The sequence below is a fragment of the Oculina patagonica genome, chromosome 2 (genome assembly GCF_052425735.1).
Source record: "Oculina patagonica isolate OP01 chromosome 2, crgOcupat, whole genome shotgun sequence".
In the NCBI taxonomy this organism is placed as follows: domain Eukaryota; kingdom Metazoa; phylum Cnidaria; class Anthozoa; order Scleractinia; family Oculinidae; genus Oculina; species Oculina patagonica.
Genome location: NC_135759.1, coordinates 25,209,061 through 25,227,819, shown reverse-complemented (window position 1 = coordinate 25,227,819; position 18,759 = coordinate 25,209,061). Strand labels below are relative to the sequence as shown.

The following is an 18,759-nucleotide window of genomic DNA, read 5'->3' as shown; positions in this document are numbered from 1 at the left end:
AGTCAATCAGAAACAGAGAAATATTTTGAATGAATAATAATAGGTGTTATTTACGGTGCCCATTAGGGGTCATAGTATTTCTTTTTTTTTTCTCAACTGACGATCGCTACTTTAAACTGGAGATCGCCACTCTAAACGGGCGATCGCCACTTTAAACTGGAAATCGCTACTTTGAACTGGCGATCGCCACTTTAAACTAGCGATCGCCACTTTAAACTGGAAATCGCTACTTTAACTAGCGATCGCCACTTTGAAATTTTGAACTGGCGATTGCTTCTTTGAACGGGAGATTCGCTACTTGAAAGCTATTTTAAGCGTCCAGAAAGATTGCCGGCTCATTCCGCTCAACATGGCTTCCATTGTTATCATGCTTACGGTGCCCATTAGGGGCCACAGTATTTCTCACTTTTTTTCAACTGGCGATTCGCCACTTTAAACTGGCGACCGCCACTTTAAACTGGCGATCGCCACTTTAAACTAGCGATCGCCACTTTGGACTAGCGATCGCCACTTTAAACTAGCGATCGCCACTTTAAACTAGCGATCGCCACTTTGGACTAGCGATCGCCACTTTAAACTAGCGATCGCCACTTTGGACTAGCGATCGCCACTTTAAACTAGCGATCGCCACTTTAAACTAGCGATCGCCACTTTAAACTGGCGATCGCCACTTTAAACTAGCGATCGCCTCTTTAAACTGGCGATCGCCACTTCAAACTAGCGATCGCCACTTTAAACTGGCGATCGCCACTTTAAACTAGCGATCGCCACTTTGGACTAGCGATCGCCACTTTAAACTAGCGATCGCCACTTTAAACTAGCGATCGCCACTTTAAACTAGCGATCGCCACTTTGATCTGGCGTCTGGCTTCTTTGAACTGAGCGCCATATGCTGCTGACCTTGTGTCTGCTGGCGTAGTTAAATATAAAGTTAAATATAAATAATTAAATTGTTTTATTTTTTTTTTACTTTCATTCACTTATTTTTTATTTAGTTTAAAATTCTATCTCAGGTAGGTAAGTGGAGCCTCCTGAATAAATATTTCGCGACGTTAAGAGTGAAAAACTATGTTCAAATTCGCCATTTTCAATATCGGACATATTTCACCGGTGAAGAATGGCGTTTGAAGTAAGAAACAAGCTATGAACTTTAACTTGGAAGAGCAGCTCGGAGAAATGAAACAAAAATACGAAGGGACCAGGGCCCCCTCCCCTTTAATTAACAGCCACTGCCTTGCTCATGTGGGTAAACGGGTACAGTTTCTTTGTCTACAACAAGCCCCGATAATCATTACTAAAAATCTGATGCATTAATCTGTAGCCAGTGGAGCTCCATATGAATCGAAGCTGCACTTACAATCTCATGCAGGTTGCTGTAATTTTGTCGTCGAAATAGACCTTGTTTCTTTAATATTCTTTTGAGGTACTCCATGACTCAAAAATAAATGACAGAACGTCAGCATGACTGAAACCAAGGTGAAAATACGTGGCAATCAGGGCGTCTCTCTGACCAACGTTTTGTTGAATCGCTGAAATATATGAGACATATGAGGGTAAAACTGCTGTACATGCCGGGGATAAAAACCATCATGTAGCTAAGAAAGGATCCAGCATGAAAACAATGGAAGCCATATTGAGCGGAATGAGCCGGCAATCTTTCTGGACGCTTAAAATGGCTTTCAAGTAGCGAATCGCCAGTTTAAAGAAGCGATCGCCAGTTCAAAGTGGCGATCGCCAGTTCAAAGTGGCGATCGCTAGTTTAAAGCGGCGATCGCTAGTTTAAAGTGGCGATCTCCAGTTTAAAGTGGCGATCGCCATTTTAAATTGGCGATCGCTAGTTTAAAGAGGCGATCGCTAGTTTAAAGTGGCGATCGCCAGTTTAAAGTGGCGATCGCCAGTTCAAAGCGGCGATCGCCATTTTAAATTGGCGATCATTTGTTTAAAGTGGTGATTGCCAGTTGAAAAAAAATAAGAAATATCATGTCCCCTAATAGGCATCGTATGGAGACTATAGCGCGGCTGTTGCATAATAATAATAACTGCATGCATAATAATGATTTCTTTTGGTTATCTTTCAATGAAAGGAGAATAATCTCGCCGATATTGATTTACTAGCTATTTGGGGATTTCCGATTTAAATATCCAGGAAATCCGTCAATAATCATACCCTACTTTGTTTTATAAGCTTGAAACTATTTGAGCAGTCTGAATCTGTATGGCTGCATGATGATATTGCCATTGAGACCTAAATGTTAATAGTGTCAAAGTTTAATACCGTAAAGTTCCTTGTATAAGCCGCACCTTTTTCCTCTAAATTCAAGTCAAAAATCGGGGGTGCGGCTTATCTACGGAAACATCTCTGGTTGGAGTTCTCAAAGGCCTAATTAATATTCATAAAAAACTTCTCAAGACGTCATTGAATGAACATATAACAACCTGAAAACTTTGTTGTTGTTCACTACCTTTTAGTTCCTCTGCAAAGCTGTTTGCAGTGAAGCCTGCCAGTCATTCGAATCGTGTCTTTCCGCCGCGTGCGAGAAGGCACCAAGATAAACGCAAATACTCACAAGGCAAATGGCCGACCGCTTCGGTTTTTTATTGACCTTCACAGCAAATACATCTGCTGGATTAACAAACTCTTATTCTGCATGAAGTTTTTATCCTGTTGCGGGTAGCAGTTTCCAAGAATCTTGAATTAAAAACGTGGTTTCTTCCGAAGAAAATGCCGCCATGTTTGTTTTTAATGCCCAGACTCCTCTCTACAATTCAGAGCTTGGCTACTAAGCATTCGTCATTCGCGAACGATTCGAACGAATTACAAGCGTTTCAGGAGTGCTTAGAAGTGATAATCTCGAAAAAATTATATCAAGAGAGCATCCAAATTTAAGATATTGTGAACTCAAACTAAAAAGAAGGTATGACAAGTGAAATTTAGCTTTCTTAAAACTTAATTTATATTAAACATTGCAACAACCACCGTGTCAGTGTTTCGAAACCGTGCTTGTTTGCCCTTGTTTGTTTACCAATAGAACTTCACTTGAACTTCAAACTTTATGGTCTGTATATTTTTTTCCAAAATTTGAGCTTCCAAATCGGGGGTGCGGCTTATCTACGGGTGCGGCTTATACACGGAACTTTACGGTACTGGATGGGAACTTGGTTCAAGCCGAATTTTGAAGTCGCCATTACTTTGCCATACTGTGCCAAGTGGAAACCATGTTTAACGCCAATAACGAAGCGCCCGAGGTCTATCAAATAGATTTAGCCAAGCCTAAAAGCGAAAGTCCCCGGTTATTAACTTCGCCCTTTTTGTAAATACGAATTTACGGACCTTTAACAGAAAAAATATAGCACTTGATCTAATGTAAACCATTACTTAGTCAGCGGTTAACTTCAAAAAACATTCGATCTCAATAAGTGCTTAATGTGAGCCCGCCATATGGTCATGCGATACTGGTCAACGAATAACTTGTTTTGACAGCTGTCAATTGACCATGACATGGATGTCCAATATCAATGATTTAACCTGACGTTTCCGCCATGTTGGGGCGACGTCGTCGCCAAGGCGCACGCGCCGGCGAACCATGCGCTAGCCATGACGCTAGCCATGATGACCATGAAAAACCAAAAGCATGGGTCTGTTAATTTTCTTTAAGTATGGAGCTCTGCTCTGTGACCCTTCGGGCCGCTGGGAGCTCCGTTAAAAAAGAATGCAAATGAAAATAACCCTCACGAGACTCAGAAAAGGTCAGCGTGTTCTGAGAGAAATAGGAAGGAATATAGGCGAAGTCTTCGTTTTATAAAAGTGTTTTAGGAACACCGGCTGTTTTAGAAAATGTTTTAGAAAAATCGTCCGCCTTTTCGGTTTGTTTGTCTGAGTCTTGTCTAAGTCGTGACGTCACTCGCGCGCTTCGCTACTGTATTATTAAGGAAATGTGCCCAAGCGCCCAAATGTCATTTTTCAGTTTACGTTTTGCATCAGTATGACTACTCGTTCATGGTGGTATCTTGAAGGCACTTTGTAGTTGTTCAGCTATTCCTACGCACTCTAGAATAAAAAACAATTCGGTGCATCGAGGTAAATGTCAATCTCTTTTCTCCTGCATGGCTACGCCTCTAAATGTTTTTGAAAGGATTTCTTTAAAACGAAAGAAAATAAAAACAACTTAGTTGATTTGGAAGTCGTAGCGAATTTTGACAGGCCGTTGACGGGATTATTGCTCGAAACGTCAGCATCTCAAAATTCAACTCGATAATCCACGATGGGTCTCACTTGCACTCCCGACGTATAATACAACAGTTTCATAACTTTGAAAATAACAACAAGTTTTGTTTTATTTTTCACTGAGTCAGGGGTTTTTCACTTTTCGTGACGATTATTATATGTTTTGCTCTAGGAGAAATTCTGCATTAAAATTGGATGCAATTACCGCAAAAGGGAAAAATCTTAGTAATTACATATCAAATGTCGCAAATGTTAACTGAAGCAAAATTATTTTTCACCAGTTATAACATTGGAGTGGCTTACACTATTTCTTTTAGCTTTTAACTGCATTCGAAATTAAATACACCTTGAGGGCTTGCGTACAGAGTACTTTAGTTCTTGCATTAAAATGTAGTTTCCAAAGCAACTTTTGTCTGCATTCCAAAACTAAAAAAAACACGTTGATATGACTTCAAAACCACCTATTTGGCATTTATTAACAGGTAATATTTCAGCCTTTGGCCCTTCGTCACAAATGTCTTAATTCAGAATAGTCAAAATAGAAATGGCTTTTCCATCTACGGGTAAACATAAGCAAAAATGTTTCAACAATATTTTAAATCCGCCGTGCATAGGAAACAAAAAAGTAATAAATGTATTAGCTTCTGCAATCAGACAATGAATGTTTTGCACTATTGACACAGTTGTAGACTAAGCAAATCCTGGCGGCTGGCAAACACAATTTCCATCAGCCATATATTTTTTGTCCCATTCAGTTCAATCTTAATTTTATCATTTAATCATAACTTCTACGAAGTCTTTCATCTTGGTCTATCCGGCTGTGAATACAAAGAGGCTTATTTTTTCTTTATCCTTTTTCTAAATATGTTTTGCAATATTGTAAATAAGATTATAAGTAGTATGCAAAACAATATCGACAAACATTAATGCAACCAAAGTATTCGCTCAGTAAGGATTATTTTGGCACACCGAGTCGGCGGACCGGAGCTTTCGCAATGTAACTGAATTTATTTTTAATCATCCATTTCGACTGATCATCCATATCTCTCCGATGCTGCAGTGATGGTCGCCGCTATTTATATCGTTTTTGCAGTGATATCTGCGGTCATATTTCCAACAAGTATCGTTTTAAATGGTCTCGTCTGCTTGGTGTTTTACAAGAACAAACAGTTTCGTAAGCCGCCGAATGTGTTCATTATAAGTGTTGCTGTCAGCGATTTGTTTTTCTCAACGACCACGATACCACTTCATATTGCTACGAACGCTTATGGGAAATGGATTTACGGAGAAGGCGGCTGCAAGGCCGCCGCATTTATAACTTTTCTCGCAGGCTTGACTTCATTAATGCATTTAGCTGCCGCGTCGTACGAGAGATATATTGGTCTGGTTCACCCTCTCACAAGTCACCGAACCTTCACTTTTAAAAGAACAGTTCGCATTTCAGTGGCCATGTGGTTGTACGCTTTGTTCTGGAGTGTGTTGCCATTGTGTGGCTGGTCAGGGTTTGAACTGGAAGGAGTTGGCACAAGCTGTTCGGTGAGGTGGAGGTCACGTAACAAGCTGGATCTGTCCTACAACATTTGTCTCATATTGGCTTGCTTTGTATTCCCAGTTAGTTTAATAAGTTTTTCATATTTTAACTGCTGTAAGGAAATTATGAGTGGGACCAAGAGAGCAAGACACATTTGGGGAAAGAAATCGCCATTTACGAGAAAAGCCTTTGAAGTGGAGCGCAGAATGGTGTTGGTGTTCGGAGTAATGACCGTGGCATTTCTTATGGCCTGGACACCATATGCTGTGGTGTCACTGATATCAATGATCGCCGGACCTGACGTCATCAGTGACGTCGCAGCATCCATCCCAGCATACATTGCCAAATCATCAGCTTGTTACAATCCTATTATTTATGTGTTTCTGTACAAGAGGTTACGGTGCCAGATCTATCTCTTGGTACGAAGAAAATCGAATAGAACTCGGAAACATTCGAGCGAAACCGAGAGATGTAGAGCTTCAGTGTAAATTAAGAACGAGTTCAAAACACTGCAGCCTTAATTCTTGTCGCGAAATGGAAGCTTAGACAAGAACAGTATCTGTTAAAATCCAGGTAAAGTTAATGTTTATATAAAATTCCAGTTTACATTAGCCTTGAGGTCCCCGGCCCTAAAACAAGGGGAAATTAAAAAACGCACAGAAACGGATGAAACAACAGGAGACATTCAGCTTATCACAATCAATCGGAGCGCGAAACAAAATTTGATTTATTAAAGTGAATATAAATTTCATATATTTGAACTGCGGGAGAAAGATTTAATTTCAAGATAAAAAATAGATCTAGCAACAAGGAAACTGTCCTCTCAGTTTTAATTTTTTAAGTTTCAAACTTAATTTCACTGTCCTTACGTACATCACTTAACCTATACAAATCTCACAACGTTCGTAAAATTGGAAAGAAAATAGTTATGAAACAATACGTAGTGTAAGATATCTTGAGACGGACAAGGTTAGAGGCAAGTTGCTACAACGGTTGCAGAAAGCAAAGTATATATTAATGTTTTCCTCCAAAGTGGAGAGGGAGGGGGCGAGCGGGGGATCCTCAAGGCGTTTTAATTTGCCATTTTAGAAGACAGCTGATTGCTAGCCAGGAGCCAACCTACTCTTTCAAAATACCTATCTTTGAGCCATCGCGCTAATGCGCATCTCGTTAGTAGGTTTCATCAAGCCGTACTCTTTGCAATTAAACACCCCCAGCGTTTATTTTAAACTTGGCCAACGTGTGGTCTCCACGGTGGTGTTGTAAATAAACACCTCAATCATTTATTCGAGGTTAGAAAGGAGAGCTGTAGGTGGAATGGAAAAATATATGTTTGTCAAAAACGCGCTCGATCAAAACTGCAGGAGTCAATTCGACAAATAAGCGCCGGGTGCACCGTGCCGTCATCAACACCGACTTGTGTGCAAATGAAATTCTACTGCGCGCGAGTGCGTGAAAATATACAAACCAGAGTTAGAAATGATCGGAGTTACAGCTAAATATTGACTTTATAGTGACACGTGAAATAGACACTGCAATTTTAGGCAATTAAAAATTAAGACTACCCCTTCCCCCATTTCAATGATGGAAAAATGGCGCAATTCCCGTCGGGGACTCAGAATTTTTCTTTGTCCCATGCTCGTGACAAATGGTCATTTCATCTTTATCATTTATTTATCAAGCTCATAAATTTACCATATTCATTATTCATCAAGTATTTATTTGTCACACAGGATCCTTACTTCTTTTTATCTTGTTGTTTCACCACCTTACACATTAACATCATATCACATTAAACCTCTTCAGTCAGCGCTTATTGAACTGAAATAACAAGAATGAAGAAATGCTTCCTTAAAACGTATCTCTGGTCTTGGTGGTTACCTCTAATATTATAAAATAACAGCAGTAATACACATACATTACAGTTGTAAACTGGGACTCTAGTGGCTTTGGCTAAAACTAAGACAACCAAACTTTGATTAGATATAATATAATACAATACTTTTACGTTGATTAGATATAAGTTTAATATAATACTTAGAAAAAATAAGTTTCTAACCTAATATAACAGGTTTAAAACTACATAGCAGCAACTAATTACAATTTACTGTATGGTTATTATCTAAACTGTATTCTAGATAATTATTTAATACAGCAATATGTTCCATATCACATATGCCTTGTAGTAGTTATCTCTGACTGATCGCTACAGTAAAAACCCGCGTATAAAAACCTAGGCTCTTTCAAGTGCGCCGCTTAAACGAGGGGGTTCTTATATAAGAGGGTATTTAGTGTAAAATTAGAACGCTTACTAGGTTCTAAATTAGGTTCTTAACTTTTGTTCAAGAAATAAAGAATTTTTAAATGATCTGCTCTTTAATGTCCAATAACAGTATTCTTGGAGGCTTCGGTAAGCAAAATACTATACTATTTTAATCTGATTCTGTTAAAATCAAAACTATACTGTAACCTTCACTATAATTCCCAATAAATCTTGTAACTATGCTGTAACTATGATGTGTACAGACTGTGTTATAAATATTATTTTGAGAAGATTTTATAATTCTATACTTTGAACTGCAGAAGATTGTTTTTTCAATACTTGAAAAGTCAAGAACCTGTTTTAGAGTCCAGCCTAAAAGTGCAGTTCTTATGTGAAAGGAATGCCTCGAATTAGCGCCGAATTTTAGCCTAACAGGTTCTTAAATGTTAGGTTGTTATATGCGGGTTTATCTGCTATTGCCCCTATCAAATAAAGAACCTTTTTAGTGGGATTTTAGTCAACTTAGAAGTAGACTAAAATCCCACTAAATGCCATTTCTATAAGAACCTATTTCGGCTAATTGGAAAAATCGAGTTTAGTTTCTTATACGCGGGTTTTTACTGCAGTGAATTCTTATATCTACTAGGGTTCTAATGCAAATGCTGCAACCTGATTGGCTGAGCTATCGTGCACTATCAGTCATAACAACTGGGCGGCAAGCTCGAGGTGTCAATCAGCTGATAGTTGGCGAAAGTCCCGAGCTTTTAGGATTGTATCATAATAAGATACGATAAGTATGAATTAACGCTTAACCACTGTTAATAAATTCTCCTACTATAGTTTGTAGTACAATGTGACTTCACTTACTGAATTTGTCGCTGTGAGGCTTTTCAGTCGACTACAGAAATATTGGACTGCGTTGCAAATACAAAATATTCTCCTCCGATTATTTTTTTTGCCATTTAAAGGAGCAATATCACGATATTTTTAGTCATTTTTCTGATTACATCCAAATTGAAGAAAACCTCAAAAATGTAGAAAAACAACAGAGGAGTAGTAAAAATGCGAAAATAACCAAGGATGGTTTCAACTGACGAAAATTAAGACAGATTACGAACGATAAACTTGAAAAAACTTGCCAGTTTTTGATGACGTTTGTTGTCCGTGATGTAGCTCCTTTAAAGAACGCAGATGTTAGTTTTACTTTGTAAAACACAGCGTTAACTTGGTAAAACAGAAAAAAAAAACTTGGGCTTAAGCCTCGTAAGAGCATAACATCTCCGCTGTACGGTGGAACCTCGATTTAACAAACCTCTATATAAGTCCTTGATCTAACGAACGATTTTCTTCGTCCCAGTAATAGTAAAATATATGGAAAGCTAAGAAATCCGACATAACGAAACTTCGTCCCTCGACCCTTCGTTACTGAACATGTAAAACAATGTCAATGTGTTTCGAGGTTTCACTCTATCGGTTTAGTCATCTCCTACTGTGACTTGAGTTTGCAATTCCATATCCCGACCACCATGACCCATATTCTTGCAACCGAGAAGTTCTTTAAACCCCTTTCTGTATTCCTTGTTAGAGAAATAATAAATGAAGGGATTCATGCAAGAATTAAAAAGCACAAGCACATTAAACCCCTTGTGCAACGAGCTGCCAATCTTCGTGATTCCAAAAGGACTGAGGATGTAAATGGTCTGCGACGGGAAACCGCAGACCGTCAAGGCGACCGCTGCTAAGGCGCACATGCGCAGCAAGGCTTTCTGTATCTTGCGTTCGGTTTCATTGGCGCTTTCCTTGGGGGATGCTGGGAGATTTATTGCAATGTCGCCAAATGTGAGCCAGGTCAAGAAACAAGGAATGTAAAACGTGACAACACTGTACGTGATGATAAAAGCTCGCGTTCCCTCTTTACCGTAAGGCGCTTTCTTAGTGATACATTTCTCCCCAGAAAGCCTTATCTCGAAAAACTTATTCATAGAGAGAATACACGTTACAATAAACATGATCGCTACGTAGATGAGAACGCGTTTCTTGCTGAAATGCTTCTGGTATTTCATTGGTTTAAATACACAGAACCACCGCTCGATGGCCAGACAAGCTATTAGCAGGATGGAAACTTTACCCATGGCAAACAGCAGATATCTGTTACTGAGGAGACGGCAGAATACTTCACCTCCTGCTCCATGGGGGGCTGGGTACGAAGACTTATGGATGACGTAACCAGGAGTGGCAACCATAAAAACACCTGGAAAAAGGACAAGGGATTTTGATTGGTTAATATATATAGTAGTGGCTTGGACAAACTATGATTCTCCCATTGAATGCTGCTTCTTTTCGGGGTAAACAACAAAATGGAATGGTAAAAAGAAATGGGGTGCGTGTTATTAAAATTCAAATATCGTTGTACAAAATTGCCTTCTGAAATGTTTGGCAGAGTATGACCTACAATTCCTGGTCAAACGTCTATGGATATTTCAACTTCTTGCCGCCTAATGATATCTTTGTCTTTACCTCCCACTTCACACCCTCAATACAATTTTGATTTTCATTCCTCCAACTTTCAACATTGTTTTTTAGTGGGGGGGGGGGGGAGGGGGGAGGAGGGTTCGGAAATTGAGAAATAGCTGCTATTCTAAAACTGTCACTGGGCTTAGGTGTCTTATAGATATTTGACGAGCATAGGGATAAACGTGTTTTGGACCAGACATTTAACATAAAGGCAATGAATTTTCTTACTTTTATGAGACAGGTAAGTTTTTAAAATGTGGTTTAAATCTTATGTTTACAGAGCTCATCACAACTTATGAATTTACGACGTATGACAAATGAAAACATAACACAACAGCTTTGTTTAATTACTTGAGTATGATAGTTCTTATCATTTCTGCGGCCGGATTTTGTAGCGAAATGCATCACGATATGCTGGTGAAATCTTCAAAAGTATTTGTAAATCATATGTCAAAGGTGCGGTGATTTATTAAAAGCCTTTTGAAGGCTTCTTCGTCTTTTCAAGTGCAAACCCATAGAAATATGTATAAGCTTTGAAAATACCTTTGTTGACAAACGAGAGACTGTGGTAGAGTTATATACTTTACCTGTCAACATATCCACCACAGCCAAACTAAACAACAGGACATTGTGAGATTTTTTCAGCCAGCCACGGTTTCTCAGAAGCATCACACAGAATAACAGATTGAAGGAAAACGATGCGCCCGCGATCAGACTAAAAGCAACCTGAAGACCAATGCTTTCGTGATCGGCTGATGCTGTCGGGGAAGGGGTAGTGCTATTTGCCATGTCGTTTTAACTGCAAAGTAAATTAGTCATAAGAAATTGTTTACATACTAGGAGTTAATTATCTAAAAACGACAAATCCGTGTTTTCTTAAGCTTTTTAATGTTCCAAAAATGAACAAACAAAGAATGTAATAAATCCCAGCCGGTGACCGGTGATCAATTGATTTTTGACAGGTTGTAATAACTAAAGGGCTAAAAGAAAAGATAAATATTTGTTTTGTGGGTGAAAATTAAAAACCCTAGATGAAAGTTGAGCAATCAATTAATAATCCCTCTTCATGTTTGCTCGCATATAAACCGGGCTCTGAAAATCTAAGCATCCGAGCAGGCTCGCATCTGGGCGTGAACCTGCTTACAGGGTGTGGAAATCATCGTCAATTAAATGCTGCAGCGAAAGGTCTAGCTGTAGTGTCGTTACTTGAATCAGTTGGGTGTAAAAAGAGGATAATGTATCTTATACTTCTTCGAGGTGCCTATTGAAATTTATTTTATAAACGAGAAATTGCAAGGATAATAGAATCACTTAACGATTTTTTTCTCTCACCTTGGAATCGTAACTACTTTTGCACTCGATTTGTCCAAAGTATCTCCTACAACAAATTCGGACAAGAGCTCACTGAAAAGGAGCTTTCGTGGACTCCATGCCCAATTTACATTTGTACTACCTGACATGTCTATCTTCAGGACCTATAAACTTGAACAAAATAAGGGACACTGGGAACGAGGTTGGCTTTTTAATTGTAATGTTGACAGATCGGTCAAAGTTTGATAAGACAATTACTTCATCAGGCGCTTAATGGGACCTTAATGTCGACCCTGCCCGAATGCTAAAAAACCTTTGTTTAGGAGTAACTAATAATAAAGTATTGTATTGTTATTGTATCGGTTGGCTATGTCAATCGGCAACTATCCAACACGCGCTCATACAAGCTTAAATGATCTTGTTGTATCAAAAGCCAGGAGCTCAGCACATCTATCATCTATCTGGCGTCACCTTTAATTAACCATTCTTTATAAACACACATTAACATTTTTTACATTTATTCTTCGTCGCGTTATTTGTTGCCGCGAGTTACCATAATAAAACAAAACAAAAACATAACAAAAATTTTCAATTTTGTTTGACAATATTTATGCAGAACTAGAAATCATGCCGGGAATAGGGCCTTAGTTTACTGGCACAAGAAGTGATAGTTCCAGACATTTCAGCCAAGTGCCTTGGCCTTCTCGGCTAATTTAGGGAGACGGTTTGAACGTGGCGGAACGTCACCGAAGAGCACTAGGCTGCAAACATTTCTCGAAATTTATTTTAGATAGAAGTCTTTATTAAGAAGTTAGTTACAACAGACGTGTGGCTTTACAATAAAAAACAAACTAAATTAAGCTAAACTAATAAAATGAAAACCTATTATATGTATTACAGAGATTTAAGAAATACATTTAAAAAGACATCTATTTACAAAAGCGCGTTTAAAACGTTCGGTTTTTACTTTAGGGAGTATGAAGTCATGGCCCCTTTCTCTAAGAGCTCTGTTGCGTTTTTGTGGGAGCAAGTCATATAATACATGGCCAGTGTCATTTGTATTTGTAGAGATCTAGAAATGGTATAAAATTAATAACTGTCTCCGTAGCTAAAAAAATTTAGACCGGTTTCCTTATTGATAAAAGGTGTTTTCAAATATGCAATGCCCTATGATCACTAAGACTGGGAGGCCGTGCTGATTCTACCAAAGTGGCCGGTTTCACCGCCTGCTGTTTCATGCCTCGAAAAAAAAAAGTTTTAAGGGACATTATTAGGCCACAGACTGTTTTCTTGCCTCTGTAAGCACAAAACCCACTTGATAAGTTAATCCGCAGTTATTTCAAACTCGCAAATAATGACTTCAAGTTGTTCATTCATGATGATAAGGAGAGAAATGGTTTACGTTCCTTTTCAGTATGTTTCAAATGGCTTCGTTACGCATACGTTACAGACCATGCATATACTTTAGGTTAAAGAAAAAAAAGTTCTAAAACAAAGAGTGGCTGTCTCTAAGCAGTCTTTTTGAAAAACATTTTACAAGTGATTGTCACACGAGATCTCACTAAGTAACGCTTGCGGTGAGTATGTATTGTACCTACTCTTGTCAGAGGAAATGGCTGAAAAGTGGGTATCAAAAGTGTCAAAAGTGGGCACCAAATGGGTTCAATGACTTTAAATAACTATTTCAATTTATCCCTAGTCTAAGTTTGCGTTCTCTTCCAACTACGTGCAGATTTAGTGTGCATCTGAAGCCTGAATTTAACCTGCCTTGACCTTGATGGGATATCAGAGTGTCATCACGAATAACCAATATGGAAATTACATCTCGATTTCAACTATATGCATGTTTGGAGTAAATAAGGTTAATTGCCAACAAAACGAAATAATTGTGTACTCACTCACACCCTTTCACGATAAGCAGCGAAGAGGTTATATTAAAACGGCAAACGGCTCGGTTTCAGTTGATCGACCGAAGCATCATTTGATTGTGACAGGAGGTTAAATTATCATCGCCCGAAGTGCAACGAGATCTCTTCGGAAACGTTCGCTTTCCGAACGGAGTGCCGAGTGCCGAGGAGTATGACCATTCGTCCGAATCAGTTAACTGATTCAGACGGCAGAGAATGCAGGGGAAATTAACAAAAAAAAAAAAAACTAAAACAAAGTCAAATTTTGAAAAAAGATTATGTATTGTCCGATTTTTTGGTATGAAAAACTCTGTACAAATTCTTGATCTAGTGCACTAAGAAGGTATTCATTTTATTTTAGACATCGTAGAGGTTTGTGTCTCTGAAAGGAGAAATCGTGAATTTAATTTTGTTTAGTTTTGTTTGTCTTGAGTTTTTCTCCGAGTTTTCTGCCTTCAAGGGCTGATTGGTGTAGTTCAATTATCATTATTTTTTAAATCGCACCTATAACAAATTTCTTGATAACGATTGGTTCTGGGCACGCCTACTTGTCACGTAATTTTTCTTGTAAGTCCTGCTGTTTCTCTACTGTTTGTAAAACTGATTGAACATTCCTTTAAATTCTTTTACCCAAAGAACTTCTGAAAGACTTTTCTAACTACGCAATTTGTTATTTGATACGATTAGTTAGTAACTGGACCTCGAGTTGTACGATTCAGAAATTAAAGGCGCTTGTAATTACTCGCTGAATTGTAGTCCACTCGTTCCAATTACTAATACAGTCCGACCTCTATTAAGCTGCTACCTATTAAGCGGCCACCCTCCATTAAGCGGCCACTTTCCAGTCCCGATTTATTTGTCACTTAAATGCTGTATTTGATACCTCTTTTCAACGGCCACCTCTACTAAGCGGCCGCGGCCACCTTTTTGCTGTCGCAAATGTATTATTTATATGTTTTTTTTTTTACCTCCATTAAGCGGCCAGCAAATTATCTTTCCAAGCGAAATGTCCTTGAAATATCTTGAGCTAAATTTTTTTACATAATAACTGTTGATGCAAAAAAAGCCTAAGAAACTTGTCAACGATGTTTTGCATATTTTTCTGTACATGTTCAACCCGGAGAAATACTGTACATTTCAACTACGTACCCTCTGTGTTAAAGCTAGAACTACGCTTGGGCTGGAAATGCACTTGATGTTTTGTTACAATGAATTTTAGATTTATCTTCAAATATGTTCACATTAAAAAACATTTTCCTATAAAGAGTCAATAAAATCATGTTTACTACCATTCCTATCCAATTTATATTGTACCTCTATTAAGCGGCCAACCTCTATTAAGCGGCCACTTTTCAAAGTCCCGAGGGTGGCCGCTTAATAGAGGTCGGACTTGTTAGGTGTCAAATTGGCTGAGGGTGTCACTTTTTAACTTTTATATCTCCGTTCGATCCAACTTTTTAAAAGCTAATATTTTAAGATAATGTGATTCACCCGAGTCGTTTGTTGACAGTTTGCGAGAGCTGCTACTTTGGGAATCCCTTCTAACGAAGGTGAACCGCATTTTCTGTCGCAATCTCTTGTACAGAAACACGTAAAGAATAGGATTGTAACAAGCTGATGATTTGGCAATGTATGCTGGGATAGATGCTGCGACGCCACTGATGACGTCAGATCCTGCGATCATTGATATCAGTGACACCACAGCGTATGGTGTCCAGGCCACAAGAAATGCCACGGTCATCACTCCGAACAGCAATACCATCTTGCGTTCCAGTTCAAAGGCTTTTCTCGTAAATGGCGATTTCTTTCCCCAAGTCTTCTTTGCTCTCTTTGCACCTTTGCTAATCTCACAGCAAGATTTGTAATAAGACGCGACCATAATACTCACTGGTAACACGTAACACGCTATTATCAAACAAATATTGTACGACAAGTCCAGTCTGTCACGTGACTTCCACCTCACCGAACAGCTTGTGCCGACTCCTTCCAGCTCAAAACCTGACCAGCCACACAATGGCATCACACTCCAAAACAAAGCGTACAACCACATGGCGACCGTAGCCCGAACTGCTCTCCTCCTTGAGAAAGCTCGTTGACTTTTATAAAGGAACACCAACGCAACATATCTCTCGTACCCAGCGAGAGACAGGTTCATTAATGAAGTCAGACCAGTCCAAGTAGCGATAAACGCGGTCGCTTCACAACCGTATTGACCGTAAATCCATCTTTCGTAGCTGTTTGTTACGACCAGAAGTGGCAGATAGGTGACGGAAAACAACAGGTCACTTAGTGCCACGCTAACGATGAAAATATTCGGAGCGTTTAGAAGCTTCTTGTTTCTCAAAAACACCAAGCAAACGAGGCTGTTTAACACCACGCTTGTTACACAGATAGCTGCAGTGACGACAGCAAAAACCACATAGATTGTGGCAGCCATATTTTGTCATTCAAGCCGCCTTATAACTGTGGGCACGGCCTCATTTCCTAGAAACGAGTAAGTTAGTAAGATCAAATAATTCGCATATCGAGACTCGTCGGTCTGACACGAGAATCTGGCATAAGAAAAAACAATTGGAAAAAGAATTAAATGCCGTTCAAATTACACATTTATGGAAACTTATTTCAATGACAAAAAAATGAAAAGAGAAGACTGCTTATTTATGTGGCTGTCTTGAAAGCGCCAAAAAAAAATCCCGAAAAAATGTCGTGACTTAATTTGAAGTGATCATAATGCTTAATTATTCGCGCACTTGTCATTTCGTCTTTCGCACTTGCTAAGTAAAATTTTATCTAAATCTCGAATCTAAAATGTGATCTCTGGATCAACAAGATTTTAGTGGTGTTAATGAACATATGTCTGTTTCGTGATGGAAACTCAAAATAAGTTAGAACACCTGCTTTTAATTAAAGGTGACATCTTTTGTAAAAGGTCAAAACTAGGATCGCACAAATACTCAGCAAAGTTTTTCATACAGTTCACAGCATGTGAGAGTCTATTCACTCTTATAGATTGAAGGAATGATTGAAGGGAATACTTTTAGCGTGGTTCCGTATGTACGTGACGCTATTGTTGGCCTTAAAAAAAACCGCTTACGCTCGCTGGGCATAAAGGAAACCACTCTACATTTGAATAGATAAAACTGGCTTGAAATACAGTTCAATCTAACAATAGACTGATAATTGTTTTTGGCCCGACACAAGCTCATTTTCAAGCAAAGGCTATAAAAACGAGCTTTGAGAATCGCCACACAACAAAATTTTTTACAGAACATCAGCTCTAAATTACTGTTCTACTAATTTCAGATAGCATTTTGAAAAGGAATAAAAGAAAGTATTATAGCAATATCCTGACAAGTGCCCCTTGCGTCAAGTCGGCATTTTGTTCAAATTTAAGGACCACAAAACCTGGCAAAAAGTGCAAAATGATCCAAATCGGTCTTTGCCAAAAGAGGAAACTACAAAATGCTATAGATAGCAAAGAAGAAGTCATTTAGAAGTATTTTAACACTTACAAAAAAAAAAGAATTAATTGTGCAGTTAACTGAGCTGGCAGTTTGGCATAATTGCCTGAACTGAGAAGCGAGTTTCGCTTGACGAAGACAAACTTAGTCATGAACTTACATTCACTTTGCCGCCTGCATCGAGCTGAGAAGACTGAGAACTTGCTTCCTCGTTAGGTTTTGTCGTTGTAAAATAGTTTGCAGTTGCAAATGGAAGCGTTTTACGCAAACGGAGCTTGAAGTGCTGCCGGCCACTTTTCTCAGATTGGTCCACAGCAGCGGGGTAAAATAAATTTAAGCCTGCCGAATTTTCCATTTTAGCCAGTAAAATATGTCAAAGTGCCCAATGAAATAATTACAATTGTTTTATTTTAGCCCCTGACTGCAAACGAAAGGAACCATTCTAAAATTGAGAACCTCTTAGGGTAAATTCCGACTAAGGAGACAAAGAGAGAAATTTCATGACTAGCCTGTTCCAGGCGTTCGGTTAATTGGGGAGCAGCGAAAAACGGGATTAGCACGAACAGCAAGTGGAAAAATAGGAAGGGGTTTGGGAGCGAAATTCTCCTCTAGACCTCTACATTACGTCCAGTCGCTGATCGGAAAATGAGCCTGCGCTCCCGGACTCGAGAGACACAGCGGTCAAGCTTAACGCCGCGCGCGTGCGCAGTTTCTGTGCAATTCCCGCCAAAATTTGCCATACAAAGTCTTAAATTTTACGAAAGTTTCGCTTTAAAGCCAAAAGTTAACGCCGTCCCTGGAAAGTTAAGCTTTATACGCTGCTTATTTCCCAGCTTGAAATTTCCTTTCACCGTACAATTTCCTACAAAAGTTTGCACACTTTCGAGTCAAATTCTTAGAAAACTTAGCGGGCCGAAAATCGCAGGTGACGTCATTTTTGCGTTTGACCGCTGCGAAGACTCAAGAGAAGGGGTAGAAATCCCAGCCTACCCAACTACAAACCGATCGCTTGCGACGCGCTAAATAAAGAAGGGTAACAAAACTTGAGTTGACAACATTACTTTCTTAATTTCAAGGAGTACCGCAGCTATTACGTAACTGGCAACTACATCTATGGAATAGCACGCTAGAAAGTGGTCACGATTATTCATGGTGTCAAGGCGATTTTGTCTAGAACGCATTGCATCAAGGGAGCCTTCCCCGCAAACTCCATATCATTTTTTCCCAGTCTTTCGTCACCTTTGAGAACGTATAAGAAGGGACTGGGAACGAGTCTGCGCTGATTGCGAGAGCTCGACTTGTAGGCAAGTCTAAGCACCGGAGTCCACCTTTCGAGAACAGACGATGGGTAATAGAAACCGAACAGGTCACCAGTCAAAAAATTATGGTATGTCGAGATCACACATAGGTATCTCGAGAAATGTTAATTGATTGAGGTATTTAGCCAATCAATAAGTTCCTCCAATGAGGCCCTGTAAGGGTAGTCTCCCGTCTCAATTTCAAAGCTTGTCATGTGGCAACCAAGAATGGTCCGCATGTCGCTGTCG

At 39.1% G+C, this 18,759-nt stretch overlaps 3 protein-coding genes across 5 annotated transcripts; 1 reads left to right on the top strand and 2 right to left on the bottom strand.

Moving 5' to 3' along the window:
- Positions 1–5,287: 5,287 nt before the first annotated feature.
- Positions 5,288–6,555, top strand: LOC144641893 (melanopsin-B-like). Its single transcript, XM_078500906.1, has one exon. It carries the CDS (start codon positions 5,288–5,290, stop codon positions 6,242–6,244), a length of 957 nt encoding a protein of 318 aa, XP_078357032.1. The 3' UTR covers positions 6,245–6,555.
- Positions 6,556–8,444: 1,889 nt separating this feature from the next.
- Positions 8,445–14,865, bottom strand: LOC144643690 (galanin receptor 2a-like). 3 transcript variants are annotated; one of them, XM_078503011.1, is made up of 3 exons: positions 13,739–14,865; positions 11,121–11,332; positions 8,445–10,270 (listed from the first exon to the last, which is right to left on the bottom strand). In XM_078503011.1, the coding sequence occupies exons 2-3, from the start codon at positions 11,320–11,322 to the stop codon at positions 9,495–9,497; spliced, it is 978 nt and encodes a 325-aa protein (XP_078359137.1). In that variant the 5' UTR covers positions 11,323–11,332; positions 13,739–14,865; the 3' UTR covers positions 8,445–9,494. The 3 variants fall into 3 exon arrangements, with proteins under 3 accessions (XP_078359137.1, XP_078359138.1, XP_078359136.1); XM_078503012.1 differs by having other exon boundaries at positions 13,743–14,865; XM_078503010.1 differs by lacking the exon at positions 13,739–14,865 and adding an exon at positions 11,866–12,253.
- A 132-nt stretch (positions 14,866–14,997) lies between these two features.
- Positions 14,998–16,500, bottom strand: LOC144643689 (rhodopsin, G0-coupled-like). The gene has a single exon (XM_078503009.1). The coding sequence runs from the start codon at positions 16,186–16,188 to the stop codon at positions 15,184–15,186; it is 1,005 nt and encodes a 334-aa protein (XP_078359135.1). The 5' UTR covers positions 16,189–16,500; the 3' UTR covers positions 14,998–15,183.
- Between the last annotated feature and the right edge of the window lie 2,259 nt (positions 16,501–18,759).